Here is a 14,057-nt window from a genome sequence, read left to right as displayed (position 1 = left end):
CAGGCTCTTCTGTTCAGCAGTGCTGATAACGACACTAATAGTTTAATTACAACTTGCTGCTCAAGGAGATAAACAAGACTGTTTGCTTTTTAAGCCAGGGGTTATAATTACTTTTAAGGGAGGGGGAAAAGAGCATCTGAGAGTAGATCTTATTGTGTCAGGAAAGTAACTCCAAACCAGCTGAAAAACAAAGCCCTGGGAGTAAGCAGCCACCACAAAATTAGAGCAAAACCTCCCGATCTGAGCAGTGGAGCAGTAGGCGGGAGGTGGAGTAAACAGGCGGCGCACATAGGTGGGCAGGGATAGAAAAGTTTTTGGAGGCCAGTCAGTGAGCACTTTCCCTGGGATTCCATCACCAAGGCACTAAGCACCGTTCCCCCCCACCGCCCCACCCCCGCCCCACCCCCTCCTCAGCTGTCCAGCTCCTTGTCAGGTCTCTGTCACAACAGCCCTCAGCTTCAGCACCACCAAGAGGACAGCTCCCCAACGAAAGAATACAGCCCTCAGCAACCACCCTCCCTCATTGACAAACATCCTTCCCACCACATTTCTTCCTTACTGTTGTCTTTCTTGACACTGTGCTTTTAAGGGGATTTTCTAAAGGACATTTGGAAGGGACTGGGAGCTTGTTTGGCCTGTTTATTTCCAGATGAAAAGGAGACAGTCCTCTCTGAAAAGTCCAGTCTTTTCATTGGCCTCCAAAGCAATTTAACCAGAATAAAAGACTGCAAGTCACTGGCTTGAATCTGGTGGCAGAATGGTACAGCCTAATCCAGCACTAAGAGAAACTTGAAACTCTTTTTTCATGCTTTATTTTGTTTTGTTGTAAAAGCACCAGTAGTAGGTGGACAACCTTTATTAAGTGTCTCCTTAGCCCCTTTCCTTCTCTGCTAAGCCAAAGATGTTAAGGGAATATACAGGAGTTTGTTAAAAAAAAAAAAAAAAAAAAAGGAGTCATCCTTAATATCTCTGGGTTGGAAACAACCTTTATCCTAAAAGGAACTCTTCTCAGTCCTTTCCAAGAACCCTCACAGTCATATTCTGAATCTAGAACACACAAGTGAAGGATTAATAGTTCCAAATGGAGACCACAGGCTACTACTGTATGTCACAAAAACTATCAAATCTTCCTCCAATGAAATCTTCTTTTCCCCAGTTGCAAATCCAGAGGCAAACATTCCAGAAGTGACAAGAAAACAAACGGTTTAAAAAAAAAACCCCAAATCACCAAAATAGGAAAAATCACACTCCAAAGAAGTTGGCTACTTCGGCACACTCAGTTACCATCCCACCAGTCAGAGGCTATGGTTCTTTAGCAAACACATCTTGTTTCTCTATGTAGAGCTTTCTCCTTCATTCATACTTCTCAGTAGTGAGTAAAATAGTCATTATTTGAAGTTTCTCTTTGCTCCAGCATGCACATACACATATATACTTTGCTTGATTCAGTTCCATTTTCAAGGGTTTAGTTTCCTAAAGAAAAAGGTATCCTTTTCTTCTTAAACTTATTTTGAAGGAGGATTTTCAGGAAAATGCCCTCACTCTTTTCGTATTGGAGTTGCTAGAATAGTAAGGAATTCTAGAAAGGAAGAGACACACACTTGGGGGGCGGGAGGCAGGGGGACTTAGCAGTCTTTTAGAAAAGTTAGTGGCGAACAACTTCCTCCTGGTGACAGGGACCCTGTACTAGGATCAGGAGGGGGCAGGGGCGGTCTGCCCCTGAATCTGGAGCAACAGCAGCATCAGTGGAGACAGTGGACACTGGTGCGTCCTTTCAGGCAACCCTGACAGGTCTCAGCGGACACAGTTTGACTCCCTGAGTCCCTCAGTCCTTCCTGTGGCCCCTTTCTTCCTTCTTTCCTCCGTCCTCCCTTCTTTTTCCTTCCCATCCTTCCTGCATCCGCCTCTCCCCCTTGCTTCTTTCCCTCCCTCCTCCGCCTCAGTTACCCTTTTCACTTAATCCCATCTGGGCCACCTTGGGTACCAGTACCACTGACAGCTTCCCGTCACCCCACGTGTATCCCACAGACCATCTTATTACTATCATCACGATGGCTGCTTGCCAACTGCTGGGTCCGGTTCCCAGCTGTTAAACCCCACCCCCCCGTCTCTCCTCACTCCAAAGCCGCAGCAGCCGTATCAACCCAGCAGAATCACCAGAGTCTGAATGTCACCAACAAGTTCCACCCGGCGGTAGCAGCCCCACCAGCAAACCACACCAGCGGAGCCTGGCCAGCCCCCTCCGCCCACAGCCGGCGGCGCTCGGGCAAGCTGACCAGCGCTCCAGGCTACGCCTACGATCTTTGTTATCGGTGACAGCACTCTCTTCTCTTCAAGGAAGGGGAAAGCCCGGCGTGTGATTCCCCAGCGGATGCAGGGATCCACGCGCTACCCTCCCCCACCTCCGCAACACACACACACACACACACACACCTCCTCACCCGGCACACAAAGAGAGCGAGTGCACGCCCGGGACCAGCTGGGTAGGAAGTGGGGCGGGGTGGGGTACCAAAGGAGGGGCTGGGGGCTGAGCCAGCCGGGGAGGAGGGAAGGGAGCCGGGTCGGGGAGAGAGCCGGGCACGCGCTGCGTCCTCACCTGCCCCCAGGTTAAAGGAGATCCTGGCCTCCGCGAGGTACGGCGTGTCGCTCTTGGAGCGGACTCTTCTGATGGGCCGCCGGTCTATATCGTCCTCCGAAGATGCCGCCATTAAGGTGGGAGGCAGGAGCAGGGTCGCCCGGCGAGCTGAGAGGGAGGAGATGGAGAGAGAGAGAGGGAGAGAGGCGGAAAAGGGGAGGGGGGGGGAAGGAAGAGGCTCGCACACAGGGAAGGGGGGAGGGGAGAGGGGGAGGGGAGAGGGAGGGAAAGGGAACGGGGAGGGAGGGGGGAAGAGAGGGAAAAAGGAAAAAAGAAAAAAAAAAGGAGAGAGAAAGAAAGAGAGCAAAGGAGAGAAAAGGGTGAAGGGAGAGAAAGAAAACCCGTTAAGGATTTGTGGACTGGAGCAGAGATCATGCTCTCCCTGGCTGGCGCTCACCCCCACCCACCCCTCTCACCCCCAGCTCCTCTCCCAGCCCCAGGGCCAGCGGGTCGGTGCTGCTGCAGACGACGGCTACCCCGCCTCCTTCCTGCAGCCCCAGGTTGCAGCTCTTGGCCCAGAGAGGCGGATGCGAAAGGGAGGACTCCAAAGATGCCCAGTCAGCACTGTGTCCTCTCCCGCCAAATGCACTTACCCACGCTTCTCAAGTGCACACGAGGGCCTCCTTAACCCCCAGGATTGTCTGCTCCAAGGATGCCCAACCAGACAGCCCAGCTTCAGCTTCCCTTGCATGCCATTATTAGTCCTGGGGTGCAAGCCTAGTCCCAGCTGGTCAGGGAAGAGAACAGGATAGGCGAGAGTACCCCCTGCGCACCCTCTTTCCCAGCTCTGGAGCTCAGATAGAGATGGAACCAGATGTGGAAGCATGTACAACTTTAGGGGCAGGTTGCCTGTAAAGTTTCTAGATTTGCTATTTTGAATGTAGACAAGTATGTGCTTAGGCGCTCAGTGGTGTCCAACTCTTTGCGACCCCATGGACTGCAGCCTGCCAGGCTCCTCTGTCAGTGGGATTCTCCAGGCAAGAATACTGGCGTGGGTTGCCATGCCCTCCTCCAGGGGATCTTCCCAACCCAGGGATCCAACCCAGGTCACCCACATTGCAGTTGAATTCTTTACCATCTGAGCCACCAGGGAAGACTAGGTATATTCACCAAGAATTGAGTGGCTTTTCTTTTTTTTTGATGTGGACCATTTTTTAAGTCTTTATTGACTTTGTTATAATATTGCTTCTGTTTTATGTTTTGGCTTTTTGACTGCCAGGAATTTGGGATCTTAGCTCTCCCACCAGAGATCAAATCTGCACCCCGTACCTTGGTAGGCAAAGTCTTAACCACCAGCTTGCCAGTGAAGTCCCCCAGTGGCTTTCTTAGCACTACTGATTTTTAGGATATGTTTATCTCTATAGAAGTACCCATTCATTTTCACCTTCAAGATTTGATTTGGTGATTTACAGCATGCATAGTGGTCTTTGGGTTGGACCTGTAGTCTCTGTAACTCTATCATTGTTTCTGAGGGACAGGCTGAAGGTCAAGGGCACCTCACATTTCTTTGAATGTCTGCACTGCAGCCTTCCCATGTTATATAGTAGGAACAGCTAGAAAGGTTTCTGGAGTGTGAGTCAGAATGGTTTTGATGCTCCTACTGAACCTATTGATGGGCTCAGCTCTTTGATGTTTGTCTTCTGGCAGCTTCAGTCACTTGGTCTTTTGTGGCCGGATGTTGCCACATCTCTTTCTAACAGGAGCCCACCTGGAGTACACAGATAAATGCTATCTTCATCCCCTTCCTGCTACAAAGGAAATCTCAGTGTCAAGTCATGCCCTTCAGTCTCAGAGGATGAAGTGCCGCTTCGACTGTGCAAAACGTCCCTCTCCACTCCAGCTGTCAGTTCTAACTCTCGTCCTGTACCCTTGCACCCACCCTAGACTCTTCAGCCTCTTCACATTGGTCTCTCACTTCGCACGTAGGTAGTAACTCTTCATCTGCCTTCTCCTTGACGCTTCTTCAGTCCCCACTGCGCGATTTCTCTCCCAGTCTGTTTAACCTTCCCATGGAACTCTTGGCCCCAGAGGCTCCATTGTTTCACTCCTAATCCCCTCCTTGTATCCCTACCTCTACTTTTTATTCCCACCACTCAGTCACAGGTACTTTAAAGGTCATCAGTAGCCTTACAACAGTTAGGTCCATTTCTTTCTTGAGTAATGTATCCTTCTTGAAATAATCCTTTCCTTTGGCCTCCCTGTACTAGGCTACCTTCCTAATCACTGAATTTCTCATAGTTAGCCAATTCCCAGCATTTAATTTTAAAGTACTTATCCTGGCTTTCAGGGCCCTTTACAACCTGATTCCCATCTGTCTTTCCTAAGTCATCTCCCATTGTTTCCCTCCAGTCTGTTCAGAGTTGTCCCCACAAGTCTGACTCATTTCTTCATCTGGACCTTTCCTTGTGTTGTACACCACAAAGTTCTTCCCAATAAGCTTTTCATGTTCTCCCTCAGGAATGTGAGATGACTGGCCCACTAGTCTTTGGCATGAATCCAGTACAGAATAAATGCTTAATAGATATTTTTTAATAAAAGAAGAGAGGAGAGAGGGAAAGGGAGGGAGGAGAGAAGAGGGAAGCAAAGAGTAAAGGAGACTTATACAACTAATGGGTCAATGAGTAGCTGAAATGGGGACAGAACCCATTTCTACCTGGTTTCAAATCCTGTTCTTTAACCAGTATATTGATTTGCTAAGTGCATATATATATAGGTTGACTATCCACATTTTAAATTCATTTTTCTATGATATTTGTCTCCTTATCATGTCCCATTTGTCTCTGTTAAACATAGACTAAAAGTGGATGCCTCCCATCCCAGGAGGCACAACAGGGGTGTTTGGCTCATGAAATAAACAATGAAGGTTGATGCTTTTAGATGACTAATCAGGCTGCAAACCAATATTATGATCATAAAATGTAGGTTCAAGCTCTTGAGGAAGTGCAAAAGGAAATACACTATGTAAACTATACAGTGTATAAACTATGCATGCATGTATAGTTGCTTCAGTCGTGCCCTACTCTTTGCAACCCCGTGGACTGTAGTCCGCCAGGCTCCTCAGCCCATGGCATTCTCCAGGCAAGAATACTGGAGTGGGCTGCCATTTCCTACTCCAGGGGATCTTCCCAACCCGTACCTCTCTTTGAATGAATGCAGTGCTGTTATTATTATTATTATTATTATTCTGCCTGCGCCACATGGCATGGGACGGGCCTTAGTTCCTTAACCAGGGACGGAACCTGTGCCCCCTGCAGCAGAAGCCCTGAATCTTAACCACTGGACCACCAGGGAAATCCCTACTGCAGTGCTGTTTGATTACTCAAAAAGCTTGGGATCCCCCACCCTCTCGACTTTTCATTCATCAGCGTTGCCTTTATCAAAAAACAGTAAAGTCATCTTTAGCTTTTCTAGTCTTAGCTTTCTCTGTTTCTCTGATATTACTTAATAATGGTTCTTGACATCGAGAAATACATCTTTGAATTTCTGCTTCTTATTCATTCGATGTTTCAGAGGATTAGGAACGCAATATTGGTACTAGCTTAAGTTTACTTTTCTTCAAAAGAGCTTAAATGTGCTTTTATATTATCTCTATCATGCGGGCCAGTATTACTGAAATAATTCTAGATAGATATACTTTTTACAAAAGGGACATTAAAATACTACCTCCATCCGCATGTGCGTGTTCTTGAGTTATTTTATGACATTTTCATTTCAGACTATTACCTTCCATTGTTTGGCTTCCAAAATTTGCAGTCTTCTTTGTCTCGTCTATGTTTTCCCATTATCTTTTTTCACTTTGCCTCTTTTATGTCCTCCCATCTTTTGAGGGAGGAAATCCTTTAAGAATTCCCTTACAAAGTCAGTCCCAGCTCACGTATCTCTCTCTTATCCTGTATGAAGGATTCACCCCTCTATGAGAGCTCATTCCAGTGTTTCCACAGTTTTCATTCTCTGTGAATCCTTTCACAAACATGACTCTTGTCATAAAATATCTGACTGACTAACGTCAGGGGAAGAGCCCTGGGGTGTGCATTAGGGGTGGTGGGTGTTGCTCCCAGTCTGACCACTTCTGCATTGAGTACCACTGGGCATTTCACTGTCACCTCAGATATAGAAATGCAAGGGTCATCCAGCACAAAAACAGAGACACGTAGGTCAATGGAACAGAATAGAGCGCCCAGAAATGGACCCACACTTACACAGTCAATTAATCTATGACAAAAGGGGCAAGAATATACAATGAGGGAAAGCCAGCCTTTTTAAGCAGTGCAGCTGGGAAAACTTGAGAGCTACCTGCAAAAGAATCAAACTGATCTACTTTCTCGTACTATCTACAATAATAAACTCAAGATGGATTAAAGGCTTAAATCTAAGACCGGAAACCATAAAACTCCCAGAATAAAACATAGGAGGTATGGCCTTTGACATCAGTCTCAGCAATATTTTTTTGGATATGTCTCCTCAGGCAAGGGAATGAAAGCAGAAATAAACAAATGGGATGGCACCAAACCAAAAAGCTTTTGCACAGTGAAGGAAACTATCAACAAAATGAAAAGGCAGGCTACTGAATGGGAAAAGACATTTGCAAAGGATATGTCTGACAATGGTCCCAAATATACAAAAAGCTTATACATCTCAACATAAATAACTCAATTAAAAATAAGCAGAAGATGTAAACAACAGATATTTTCCCAGTCATACAAATGGCCAATAGGCCCATGGAAAGATGCTTAGTATTACCAATCATTATGGCAATGCAAATCCAAATCACAGTGGGGTATCACTTCATGCCTGACAGAGTGGTTTTTATTGGGGAGACAACAAACAGCAAGTTTTAGGAGAGGATATGGAAAACAGAGTGAAGTTTCCTCAGAATCCCATAAGTAGAGCCACCACACAGCACAGCAATTCCACTGCTGGGCATTGGTCTGAAGAAGACAAAAGCATGGCTTCGAGGAGACACGTCCAACCCTACGTTCACTGCAGCGTTGTTTACAGTGTCAAGAATGCGGGGACAATCTGGGTGCTCATCAGTGGATGAATGGAGAGAGAAAATGTGCTACATATATTTAGTGGAATACCACCCAGTCATGAAAAAGAACAAGCTCTTCCCATCTGTGACAACGTGGATGGACCCTGGCAGGAATGAAGAAAGATAGATACCAGGTGATCTCACTTACGTGTGGAATCTAAAAAGCAGAGCAAATGGACGAACTTAAGAAAATGGAAGTGGAGATGTTGGTGCTGAGAACAGAGAGGTGGTGGCTTGTAGAAAGGGATGGGGGATGAGAGGGGTGGGCGAGGAGATCAAGAGGTACAAACTTCCAGTCACAAAGTAAATGAGTCAGAGTAAGAAATGTACCTTGTGGGGAATATAGTCAGTAACTGCGTAATACCTTTGTATGGTGACATACTGTGAATAGACTTATCAGCGGTAACCATTTTGAAATGTATGGAAATGTGGAATCACTATGCTATACACCGGGAACTAACAGTGTTGTGAGAGTTAAGTCACTCAGTCGTGTCCGACTCTTTGCGACCCCTTGGACTGTAGCCTACCAGGCTTCTCCGTCCAGGGGCTTTTCCAGGCAAGAGTACTGGAGTGGGTTGCCATTTCCTTCTCCAACAGTCTTGTAGGTTAATTATATTTCACAAATAAACAAGTGAACTCATAGAAAAAGAGATCAGATTTGTGGTTACCAGCGGTGGGAGTGGGAGAGGGAATTGAATGGAGGTAGTCAGAAGGCACACATTTCAAGTCATAAGATAAAAAGTACTAGGGACGTAATATACAACATGAGAGATATAATTAACATTGCTATAGCTCATATATGAAAGTTGTTAAGAAGTAAAATCTAAGAGTTCCCATCACAAGGAAAAAATTTCTTTTTAACATATATTCTTTTGCACTCCTCTCTGGATAGAGCAATTGATCCATCTGTCAATAAACAGATAGGTTAGGGGCTGTACAGACAGGACAGCAAATGATAATCAAACGAGGTCAACAGGTGAATCTGCATAAAAGGTACCTAAACGTTCTTTGTACTATTTTATTTTTACAAATTTTCCATAAGTTTTACATTATTTCCAATAAAAGTTTAAAGGTACTAGCAAAAATATGTTTCCTTCTTTCTATTTGCCAAAGTTTCCAAGGATTAGAGATGATGTCCCATCATTACTTTAATCTTTCTGAAAAATTATCATGGCAGCCATTCCCGCAGGCTGCAGATAAATACAGTAATGATCTTAAGGGTAATCGATTCTACATTTATGCTGGAGGTGTTTGAATTTTTCTTAAAAAATTTATTCTAGAATAGTATTGTCAAACAGATTAAAGAATCGGGCTGCATAGATTAAGTATACATGTTATACTATTTTGTGTATCTAACACAAGTTAGATATATAAGAACCTTTACACCCTTGCAATTAAACCAAGTTAAAATCAGTGTGATGTCACTAAGTAGAGTGATGGTACTGAAAATCGTTTATGTAGAAAATGCAAAATGCCAATAATGAAGATGAATGTTATTAACTACAATATCAAGCCAAGATTGCAGCAGTAACTTGTATAGGTTTTAAATAGGCTTAACACAAATGTACCAAAAAGGCTTTTGTGCTTTTTATTGAAACTAAATTTAGTATGTAGCTGCCGAGATATTTTTTCTTCTCTATACATATGTATGCTTTGCTAGATAACCAAGAATCTGAGGAGCTGTTATTGGCACATCTTAGAGCTCTCCACTTAAACTTGTAATTAAAGGAGCTGTCCATTCTGCACAGTTCTGCTATTTATTCCTATTTCTATGTGGCTAATTTTGTGAGGCCCACAAAGGAGAGGGTACGGGTGCCTAGTTTTTCCCACTGCTTCCCAGCATTCTATCTCCTTGGTATTCAGTGTCGTGCAACTTCGAGCAGGGGTACGCCATTCACATCACAGCCCATATAAGTAGAATTATGGAATTGTGAAGGGCGCAGCTTGTGCAGCCATACCCCAAAGGTGGTGGCTTCCCAAAGAGATGGTTCCATGTCCGGGCATTCTGACCAGCCCTGTTCCCTGTAGCCACATGGGTCTCACATTGACTTTGCTCTGACTCTTCCTTTAGGGTTTCAGTACCTAGGTCTGATGTCTGGATAAAGATGAATACAATACTATTTAATACTATTGGATAGCTACCATAACATTGCATACTGGTTTCTGCCCCGGAAGGACTAATATTTTGGTTTATATAAAATTGTGCCTTGTTTTAAAACTACTTAAAAGATATAAGATATACTAAATAAAAACTGTTCGCGTATAAGAACCATGTCCTCTGTGTTTTGGAGAAGTTTTCTGCTTCCCTGAATACTTGTATGTTGTGATAGCCAGCCTCCAGATGGCTCCTAGGGATCCCCAACACTTGGCATTCACATCCATGCCCTCCCACACTCAATCAGTGCTGGTCTCTGTGACCATTAGAATATGGTGGAAGCGATGGTGTATCAGGAAATGCGTTGCAGCTTCGGTCCTGCTTTCTTTTGGAGTCTTGGGAGAAGCCAGGTGCAGTGTCACAGGAACACCCAAAAAGCCAGTGAAGAGGCTCATGTGGCAAGAAACTGAGGCCTCCTGCCAAGTGCCATCTGCATGAGCCATCTTCAAAGCCCCAGAGAAGCCTTGGAACTGATGATGACTGCAGCTCTGACCAGCATCCTGACTCCCAGCCACCTCAGACTCCGAGCCACAGCAACCCAACTAAGACATTCCTGAGTTTCTGACCTATAGAAACTATGAGATAATAAGTGTTTGCTGTCTGAAGTCACTACATTTTGGGGTAACTCAGTATGTGGCACTAGATAAGTAATACACATGGGTTCTCAGTGGACTGAGAGCATCATTCATGAATGCTTCGATACCATCTGTGGCTACCAGAAAACCCAAACCTTAACCAGTTTGATGGATTAATTGGCAAATTGTAAGAAGATTCAAACAAAAATTAGGAAAACAGTGTCAAATGACAGTACAAATTTTCCCACTGGGAAGCCTTTCTTTTCCTCCTCTTCAATCATCGCCTGTCTAAACTCTGCCCATCTTTTATGGCTCAAATGTTTTTATTTCCATCCCAAACCTAGCATCAGTGTGAGAATGTGGCATTTTCCAGTCTCTCTCTACCCGTGGCACTTTGTAGTTTGTACGACTGTGTAAATAATGTGGAGGCTATTTTCCTTCTAGACAGTATGAAATAGAAGTTAACTAGCTACACAGGCTTTGAGGTTTATACCCCAATTCCATACTTAATAGTTGAATGATTTCATGTAAGTCACTTGTCCCCTCTATATCTGTTAAGATGGCCCTTATATAGTACCTACATCTTAGGGTTGCCATGAGGATTTAAACATGTAATCTATGTAAAGTCTTTAGCAAAAGAAATTCCCAATAAACATTCATTATATTAAAACTATTATTCCTAGCCAGCTCCAAGTAAAGCTTGTCACTGTGAAATTAAACCTTGGCATAATTCCCAAGCTTAATGCTTATTAGATCGTGGAAAAAAGTTAGTGAGCTCTCCAAGCTTTAGTTTCCTTATATGTAAACTAGAAGTAAAATAAACTCTCTCACTGGGCCTTGGGAGGATAAAACATTATATAACAAATGTAAAACACCGAACACAGAGCCTGAAAAATGGTAGGCGGGCAACAAATGTTCATTGCTTCCTTTCCTCTCAGTTTCTTAAAGTAGATGCTGTGCAGGGTGGCTGGGGGCTGGCTGCTAAAACATGCTAGATGCAAAAAGGAAAACGTGTTTCAGGCCTGGTATGTTGAATTGAGTCGGACATAAACCTAAACAGCTTTCTGTTGTTGAACATGCCTGGTTAAGACATATAAGTCACTTTCCCCATCTTATTTAATAGCACAGGCAATGTTAAACCTTACTTACTTTTACTTTGCTTTCATTCATTTATATTTCCTACATGGTCAGTTTTCAGTAGTTGCTGTAATTAATGACATCATTTGAGATCTAAAGATTCTAATATTTCTAATTCATGTTCAATGAATGAAAGGGTGACATACACTTGGACATACCTTTGTGTGGCAAACTACTGGCCTTGGTCACTTGCAAAGTGATCTTAGGGGCAAAGACAATGGGTCTGAGTTCCATTGGAGCCTCACGCACAGTAACAGGATGCAGATGCGCAGGCGTCAGACTAGACAGTGGGAGACCAGTTTCCAGCCCCAGATGCTACCATCTTGCTGTCTGTTTTAGATAAATTACTTTTTTCCAGAAGGGCAGGCTGTTGCAGGGGACAGTGAGTCAGTGTTCAGTCAGTTTGAATCCTCACTCTGCCTCTTCAGAGTTAATAATTCCACTGAGCTTTAGTTTCTAATAAATTGGGGGCAGTCCTATCTAACTCATAGTTTTGTGATTTTGAATGAAATACACATGTAGCTTCTAGTACATGGTAGGTATTTAATGAACAAATGCTTGCTTTTCTTTTCTTCTCTGACCCTCAGTTTCATCATCTGTAAAATGGGCCAGTTGAATTGTTATTGCTGGTTCTAATGTTGTTACTATAGGAACTACACTATTAAATGGCACTTGCTATTCGAATGCAATGAAGTGCTTTATCTGGCTATAATAAGAACAAAAGCATATTGTGGTGGTGTGGAGAAGGGAAAACACAAAAATTCCTACATGTATGTCTCTAAGAAGAAGGCCTGCCCAGTACAGATTCGGTAATTATTTAATTTGCATTCTGTTGTGTCTACAGATGGGCCGATGATAGCAATCAAATCATAGGGTATTAGTCAGAGACTCTGTATAGTAAATAGTAGCAGAACAGATCCAGTAACATCAAGCCAGCTGGCAAAGTCACCCTTTAGGCAAAAACAATGTGTGGTTGCTTGACCTTTTCCTCTTTTTTTCCCCCCAAATCATGTCCTGATTATTTCCTAAGTTAGTTAGACTCAACTACCCCAAGACATAAATTATTTACTTCTTTTAAATTAAGATAGAGAAAATGAAAGGTAATTAATTCAAGGAGCTTGATTTAGGTTGAAAAAATATGTGTGTGCATGAGTGTGTGTGCCCGTGTATATAAAAAGACTGTAAGAACATTCAATCTTATACAGGTTATAAAGAAGCCTTATTTTTATTAATAGATGATGGGCTAATTGAGTTTTTCGTATATGTTTTGATGTTCACCTAACTTTTCTGTCATTATTATATGCTACTGGCTACAGTCCACAGGGTGGCAAAGAGTCAGACATGATTGAAGCGACTTAGCATGCACACACCTTGGTAGTGAGAGGGAAAATGAGTTCTAAGTATAAGAAGAAGCTCCCATGGGACGTTAGGCGGGCTCCCCAGGTGGCAGTACTGGTAAAGAATCTGTCTGCCAATGCGGGAGACCTAAGAGGTGTAGTTTCGATCCCTGGGTGGGGAAGATCCCATGGAAAAGTGAATGGCACCCCACTTTAGTATTCTTGCCTGGGAAATCCCACGGACAGAGGAGCCTGGAGGGCTACAATCCATGGGGTCAACTGAAGTGACTTAGCATATGGGGACTTGGGCAGATTCCCTCCCTCTCCTCCACCCACTCCTGCAATTCAACCTAAAGGTCAGAGGACCTCACCATCCCCTTGTGACAATTTCCCAAGTAAATAAGGCAAAAATTCACTTTAAGAAACTGAACCTAAGGGTCTAGGTACACAGAATGACTCTGTTGCCCCATTTGTATCTTGTAACACTGATGCCTTCTAGCATTTGAAATCCATGAACATCTTTGCATCCTTGTACCACTGCTCCTGGAAGTCTTCCCTCCTGCTGCCATGGACACCAGTATCCTACAGTATGGAGCAGGAAGAGTCACAGGCTCAGGATGATAATTCTAGCTCCATTCCTAATAGCTGTGTGGGTTTGGGAAGTGACTTGATGATTGGAAACGTGGGTTACTTCACCGGTGACATGGGGATAATAACAAGTATGTCACAAATTTCTTATTCCAGGGGTAACTAAGACCATAAATACCAAGCCCCTGGCACTGAAAATGTGGGTCTTCTTTTCACTGTCATTTCCTCTTGTAACTTCTGGGTACACATGTGTCCAGATTACTGAGAAAGCATAGGATATGGGGCAAATTTAAAAAATCAGCTGTCCGGGATGATGAGTGAAGTGGGATCTTGCTTACCAAAGACAAGTATTAAACTGGACTAAGCTAAGTAATATTTTCTCCACTTGTGACCTATCAAATTTAGTCACCAAATAATGCATAATCAACTACATGGAATAGAAGATCTTACTGTGTAGGTTCGAAAGAAAAGTAAGGTCTGTTTTTAACTAACTGTGGCTGAATCTCTTTTTTTCTTCCTTTGCAACATTCTGTGACAGTATATATCTCTCTAAAATGATTGAGCTGCATTGAGACATTTTTTTTAACAAACTTGTTTT

General features: G+C 43.7%; 1 protein-coding gene across 1 annotated transcript in view; it reads right to left on the bottom strand.

Moving 5' to 3' along the window:
• The window catches only part of PHACTR1 (phosphatase and actin regulator 1), a 513,424-nt gene that overhangs the window by 486,841 nt on the left and 12,526 nt on the right, over positions 1-14,057 (bottom strand). The window contains exon 2 of the mRNA XM_052649098.1: positions 2,597-2,743. Within this exon, the coding sequence (XP_052505058.1) occupies positions 2,597-2,743 (147 nt within the window). The remainder of the gene's footprint in view (positions 1-2,596; positions 2,744-14,057) is intronic.

This window comes from Budorcas taxicolor, chromosome 11 (genome assembly GCF_023091745.1).
Source record: "Budorcas taxicolor isolate Tak-1 chromosome 11, Takin1.1, whole genome shotgun sequence".
Classification (NCBI taxonomy): Eukaryota; Metazoa; Chordata; class Mammalia; order Artiodactyla; family Bovidae; genus Budorcas; species Budorcas taxicolor.
The sequence above is the reverse complement of the archived record's forward strand: the minus strand, read 5'-3'. Positions and strand labels throughout refer to the sequence as shown.